General features: G+C 37.9%; 1 protein-coding gene across 1 annotated transcript; it reads right to left on the bottom strand.

Moving 5' to 3' along the window:
- Positions 1–1,931: 1,931 nt before the first annotated feature.
- LOC121320293 (adenosine receptor A3-like) lies at positions 1,932–3,913 on the bottom strand. Its single transcript, XM_041258545.1, has one exon. The coding sequence runs from the start codon at positions 3,848–3,850 to the stop codon at positions 2,765–2,767; it is 1,086 nt and encodes a 361-aa protein (XP_041114479.1). The 5' UTR covers positions 3,851–3,913; the 3' UTR covers positions 1,932–2,764.
- Between the last annotated feature and the right edge of the window lie 3,702 nt (positions 3,914–7,615).

The following is a 7,615-nucleotide window of genomic DNA, read 5'->3' as shown; positions in this document are numbered from 1 at the left end:
TTTATCATGAATGAAAACTTTGTGATGGTGGTCCACTATGAAAGGTGTTATATATATATATATATATATATATATATATATATATATATATATATATATATATATATATATATATATATATATATATATAAAAACACCTTTCATAGTGGACCACCATCACAAAGTGCTTTACAGAGGTAGGCTGTGAACTGTGCATTATATGCAGAGTCACTTACAATAGAACATTGATTTAACATCTCATCCACAGGACCGAGCACAAGGAGGTTAAGTGACTTGCTCAGGGTCACACAATGAGTCAGTCAGTGACCACCTGGTTACAAGCCCTGGACTTTAACCACTGGTTACATTGCCTCTTAAAGGAAAAACTTTTTTTATTATTATTATTATTTATTTCTAATGATTTCAGTTATCAGATGTGTTACAAAAGTACTGCTAAGTATTATGTAGGGGAGACTGGGGTTGCTTGTCACACTTTTTACTCTTTATTATTTTCCTCAATCTGGTGACATTTGGCAAGGTTCTGTTCCTCGTTATATTGAAGAATAACTCTTTACATACAAATTGATGTTTTTTTTTTTTATTTCAGCATAACTTTATTCCAAATATGATAGTTAGACAGTTGAAAATGCACCGGTCACCCGTGACAACCTGTTCCATACTGGGGTTGGTTGTCACACGATATGGGGTTGGTTGTCACTACGTATGTTCTTGCTTTTACAGTTGACAATAATGCAACATTTTTTTTAATAACATAAAGTTTCTACTGTGTACAATGACAGAAAAAGTTGTATTTTTACTTTTTATGTGAACATAAACAATCCAGACCAATATATATTTGAAATGTTGACCCATGCTACAAAATAATAGCACAGCCTCCACAGAACCAGAGGACTAACAAAAATAATTTTAATAAGCATTACAATGTGACATATCCCACATTTTGGTGTAAAAAAGTAGAAAGAAAAAATATAAAACTTCTTCCTATAGGATTTACATGTGACAACCAATCTCCAAAACTATGTGACAACCTGCCCCAACCAGACTTTACATGATAATTTAATTCTCTCAGTACTACTGGGAAAACCTACTGGTTTTGTTCTATTTAACATGGCCACCAGTTCAAACAAACTCCAATACTATTAAGAGTTATAACATAAATAACAAGACATGTATTTTTTACTTTGGGTATGAAAATAAAATAAATATGTGCTAACCTTTGTGTTAGTTGGAATTGACCTCAAATTACAAGACTTTCAGACAATAGAACACACATTTCAGTGTTAGCATCACTTGCCTGCGTCATCTAGCTTCATAGCTATGAGCACTGTGATAACCAACCCGTGTGACAACCAATCCCGCTCTCCCCTATGGGGGTGATACTGTGTAAACAAAGACGTGTAAATTAAAGCATAATTCTCATCTGCTATCAGGGGGGACGGAACCAACTGAGCACGATGACTTTAGACTGCGGGTGTTTTTAATGCAGTAAAGCTGTGTTATTATTCTATGATAGCTTTTCAATATTCAACAATGGCAGAGCAATTAAGGATGCCTGGTATTTAATACAACCCTCCAGGTCAATCTCAGGATAGTCTAATTTACCACTTGCATGCATACTGATAACTTGCAGACCTATTACTGAAAATAATAGGCGTGCTTCAACGGGATTGCTGTAACCTTAAGACCCCGCTGAGTTCAACGTACTACCTCTCTATTTCATTACAACGACACTAATACTGTTGCATATGAGACTTTAAAACAACCCTGTTCTGATGACAAGATATACTGTTTTTATTAACACGCAGGAGGTAAACAATCGCTGACCAAACCTGTGTATGAGCTGCAGATGTATAGAACACGATTCTTAACAGATCATTTTAGAGCTATTTGAGCTGTTTGATTAAATGTTCATTTACTTCAGTGGTTGGTTCACATATCTGGACCTATAAGCATCGTGAATTCCAGCTGCCTTAATTGCTATATACTAAATATAATGGCAACCTGCGTCTCACTGTTCCCGAACAATAGCGTGAAGGACATGCATCTGGAAACAAAAGCGCTTCTTCTATCTTTTATTATTCAGGTGTATAGCATAACAATGAGGGATAATGGTCTGATATTTCAGACATGAAAGGAACTGTAGTCTGGACATAAAGTACTCACTTAACAGTGTCTCTGAAGAAGAAAAAAGGAAACGAATCAGTTCAAAGGGAAGTGTATTTCTGTCACCGCTGTACAAATAATCACTTAATAAACTCGAGTCTCCTATGTGATACGCAGTAAAGGGGTGGATGAGCCTCAGTGATAAACCTCATTTATGTTTATGGTATATTGATGTAATGTATTTAATGAATAGCTAGCAGTCTTTTTGAGAATTGTGTTTAACCCTGTAAAGTTGTATTAGGGGTGGTCTGGTTTGGTACTGTTAATAAGCTTGGGAGGCGCACAAAAATTAAAAATAAAAATACATCATATAGATATTTTATTACGAGAGAGCACATCATTCACAATCTATTACTACCACATCAGTTAAGAGCACATGTACAAATATAATTTCAGCAACGATACTTTGACAAATATATTATGACCTAATTAATCACATTAAACGATTAAGGTGTCTATTGCGTTAAGTACAACATGGTATACACAGTAAGTAAATGAATCCATACAATGAATTGTAATTAAATGCAAATAATTGTTCACAATTTAAAACGTCTGGATTTTGTAATTGGAACATTTGCCGCACAGCCAGGAGAGGGGCCACTTAAGCGCATTCACGGTGCAGTATTTCTTTGAGCACCGCCACGCAATGACCAGGACTACCTGCATTCGAACCCGGGCAGCGCCGCTTGCTTTTCAGCACCTTTCCAAAGAACAGCTCCCTCGTTCTCTGGCGGAATTTCCGGTCTCTGGCGCTGTAAATGACAACGTTCCAGCAACTGTTGGAGGTCAAAATCCAAAAAGCGTAAAAAGAAAACTCGCACCATTGGTACCCTAGGACGCTGCCCACCACAAAAACGGCAATGGGGCCGAAACAGGCAGAAAAGGAGACCGTTAGAATGGCTATAGTCTTCGCTGCTTTGATGTCGGAAAACGAGGGTCTGTTTGAGATGCCTTGGACCTTAGGCTGGGCCAACTGTTTCCTGACCTTGCTGAATTGGCGTAATGCACCAAACGTTATCAAGTTAATGACAAAGGTGCCTCCCAGGAGGGAGAAATCAAAGGTGGGGAATATCAGCATGACATTCCACCCAGTGCCGGTGCGCGCCGACTCCCGGGTGGAGAACGCGTAATTGCACATCTTACTGCAAGGGCTGTAGTGCAAACGGATATCCTGGCTGAACAGCAGAGGCACCACGGCTAGAAAGAAACACATGAGCCAGGAAAACGCGATCAGGGCGATCGTCCTCTTTTTAGTGACCATGAGATTTTTGTGCAACGGCTTCAGCACCGTGATACTCCTCTCAATGCACAAAAGGAAAATGGTGGTGATGGAAACGAACGTACATCCCGCGAAAACTGGACCTATGACGTGACAGGGGTGGAAGCGCCAGACCGCTGTTGGAATGATCTCGTTGCAATCTTTTTCTTGAAGCAATATGGCTATTTCTCTGTAGGCAGAGTAAGGGACTACCAAGACACCAACCGCTAGATCAGCCAACGCCAGAGAAGCTTTTAAATACCCTTGTGGGGTTCTGAATCGCTTTGACCCAAGAAACACCAGAAGACTCACCACGTTCCCCAGTATGATAGCAGCGATTAAGACAATCATACCGCACACCTTGAGAACATCGCCGTGTAGGATTTCATTACAAGAACTGCAGGTCCTTTCATCCTTGACAGATCTCATTTTTAGAACTGCATTTAACACATCTTAAGACTTCTTCGGGGATATTGATAATGTTTAGACCCACGAGTCATCTGTGGGAGAAAGGAAATATTAGCCTTATTATGATATGATTTAATTGAATTATCAACCATGTTATGTATTGATGAATTGGTGTATTTGTTTCAAATATTTAAAATTATTAAAACAAATTGTAATATAGAACATGTTTCTGAAGCGATGGCATTATAAAATAAGTCAGACAGAATTCTAGTTCAAGACATAAAATAAGACCCAAGGAAATATCAACGATGGCTCTAACGACTCAGTCCACAATTCCATTTGATATTGTTGACTATACTGTGAACCAAATGCAACATATTTTAAACTCGTGTTAGTATTCTATTTTGTACATTGTTATGTTTATTTTTGTGTTTTTAAAACAAACAACAAAATGGAATATTTCTGTTTAATTATTAAAAATGTGATTTTACACTGTAGCCCTTACAAAAACCTAATTATTCAGGATAGTTCCCCCCCCCCCCCCCCCCCCCCCCCCATTACGCATTTCAAACTTAGAACTTTCAAGTCTGAAACGGTATTTAGTTACATTTGAAGCAGCGCTATGCTTTTACAGTATTTTCATAATTTCCACAATTATAAATTCAAACGATAGCTTTATAATATTGTTGTATATTCCGTCTACATATGTGCAAAACAATTAAAAACTTAAATCATACAAACAAAATATAAAGCTCTTTGACCTTGAAAAACACATGAATGAAATTTTGGTTAACAGTGCTGAAAACAGAGTGTATTTCGGTAACACAGATATACAGTGCCCGACTTACCTCATTGTCTCTTGTTGCTTGCAGGTATTGTGTCAAGTTCGCTGGCGCTGGATTGTTGAAATCTACATCTACAGCTGTTGGGTGACGTCACGCTCACCCAACAGCCAGCAAGCCAACCCCCGCTTTTTCAATGATGAGAAAGCTGAAAGACTAGCACATGCTTTACATACATTTCATCCCGGTATTTCGATGGGTGTTGGTTATTAAACATGATAGATACAGCCTGCATCTGGAGCTCTTCAGCTATAAGTGTGAATTGTGTTTTGTGAACCCTGTTATAATGAAAAACGTAATGCATACATGCGCCCGTTCAGAGTCCCATAGCAATGCTTCAATGACGATGGCTGTACCCGTGTAATTGTTTTTCTAATTGTAATTGCACTGTAAAACCTCGTATGTGTTTTTAATGTTATTACTTTATCCCGTATCGACGCAAACATGTGACAAATGTGTCTGATATAGTTTATTACACCCAGGAATAACCTTCCGGTGTAAAACTGAATATGATCTTATTCTTCTTACCTCTTGGGGTGATACGGGACCAGTCGATCACGAACCCTGCCACTTTAAAAAGCAAAACTGAATATGGTGTTGCGGTGATGTGGTCCTCTCGTCCGGGGAGGAACGAGTGCCTATTGTGAGATCACCTGCGGGTTTCTGTAAAACAACCGCATTAGCAACAGCTCACTAAAGTCCGAAATGCAAAACGCGATAGTGGGAGTCCTCCTTACAGTTTGTGAGCATTCTCTACAGAGAGTGCATTATAGTCTTAGAGCAAGCTTCAGATCACAACAGTCCTGTCTTACCTATCGGGTTCAAGGCTTTCTCAGATTGGCAAGCAGTGGCTCAGCAGTACCGGGTATGAGACTGGGCTTTTCCTTCACATTTTTTTTTATCGTGTGCCTTTCGTGTGTACTTATTACCTAATGTGTATCAGACTGATAAGTTATCTGAAACCCATGTGCGCGATTCTCAAGAGATTTGAATTAGATGTTTTTTTTTTTTTTTAATTGAGTAATGTTTTGCACATTGTTGGCTTCGTGTTCCAGGATACACATGGCAATGGCGTTGGCTCTGGGGTCCAGTTAACCTTCAAGTGCGCCTACGTGTTCATGCCAGTGGACTGAAAAGAGATTTCATGCGAGGCACCTCAAAAGAGCTCCTTATTATAGGCATGCTTTTTCAATACCGAACTACCCTACACTGCTTGAACTCTGATCTGTCTAACCTGTACATCTGCAACAACAGATTATTTTCACATGTATAACTTGAAGGCTCTTGAAAACAGATTTGTGCATTTATAATATCGCCCACTCTTTTTCGATGTCTTAGCAAAGTCTGATTACATGAAGTGGCTGTGATGTGTTTAATAAATGCACATATATTTAAGTGGAACCGGCTCTGCACAGATTGTTAGGTTAAAATTAATTGCACTAGCTTCTTGTAACATAATTAATCATTTCAGCCTATCAGTTGCTGGGACATGTATGTCACGGCTGTATGGTAATGTTATACAGAGTTTATTCAGAGCACTGCAAGGAAAATGCCAGTTTGATAGGAACCAATCGATAGTGACAGTGGATGCGCTCTCTCGGTTCATTCTGTAAATAAAATACAGAATGTAATGCCAGTGCAATGCTGGTACTGTCAACAGTCGTGTTATCGACATTCCTCCTTGTGTACTTATTTGCTGTTTCTTCTCTTTTCTTACACGGGCTGCACTAATCATGTTTTTATTGAAATCAACACGCTACCTTTCGCAGAATTACATCACGATTGCGAATGATGTTTGATACGGACAGTCAGACTCCCAGTCAGACTCCAGCAGACGAGTAAAGCTGACAAGCCTGACAGCTCCCTCATTACACAGCTCAATCAAAAATACCAGCTTCTCATCAAACCTGCAATTAGGTTTTCACTAAATCTGCTGTTGCTGTCACAATAAACTCTGCTGTATGTTAAACCAGAGTAGTGAGTTTTATTTTTAAAACGGGTTGAGATTCTGGTTTCAAGTTTCAAACCAAGCGCAGCGAAGTACATCAGTCTGGATACATACCTCATCATATACCTAGCCGGGAGTCACCCTGCTCAGCGCTGGGATAGGAAGCCTCCACACACCATGTCACTGGAAGACTAGGGTGGAGAACCACTGCAGGAGCAAGTGCTATGGGATACTCTCCCCTCCGCAGCAGATTGTGTATTTCAGAAGAAGAGGAAAGCTAGCAAGCGCTTTATATATCTATCTATCTATCTATCTATCTATCTATCTATATATCTATCTATATATATATATATATATATATATATATATATATATATATATATATATATATATTCATTCATATAATGTGGTCCCTTTTATATTTTCACTTGTCATGAACAAACGTTTCATAAGGAAATTTATATAAAAAAAAAAACAAAAAAAAAAAAAAACACAGAAGTAGTACCAGTGTAATCATAATGTTTTATTTTATTTTAATTTGTCATTAAACAGTAAGTCAACATTTCTGTGGAATATATATATATATATATATATATATATATATATATATATATATATATATAAGAGTATGATATATAGAAATGTTACAACATTATTTAAAAAAGCCACACATATATCCTCACTCAGAACCCCTTCGCAGTACAACACACTTCTAAACCATAATGGGAAGATTCTTAAGAATAAAAAAAGTGGTGGAAAAGGGAATTTAAAAATATGATTCATGTAATCAAAGAACTACAATTGACTGCAAAAAACTTCAAGAGAGGCACAGACTTGCAGGTAAGTCCAGATGTGAATGAATAGATTTGTCAGCCCCTGTCCAGTTTTGAGATCTCTATTTAGTGTCAACAAAGTTAGAAAAAGGACTTGTTTCACTTTCATAAAATCCATGTTTTGCTTGGTTCTTTTGAGCTTTATTAACATTATAACAAGAAT

Source organism: Polyodon spathula, chromosome 8 (assembly GCF_017654505.1).
Source record: "Polyodon spathula isolate WHYD16114869_AA chromosome 8, ASM1765450v1, whole genome shotgun sequence".
NCBI classification, from domain to species: domain Eukaryota; kingdom Metazoa; phylum Chordata; class Actinopteri; order Acipenseriformes; family Polyodontidae; genus Polyodon; species Polyodon spathula.
This window is presented reverse-complemented; position numbering and strand designations above follow the sequence as displayed.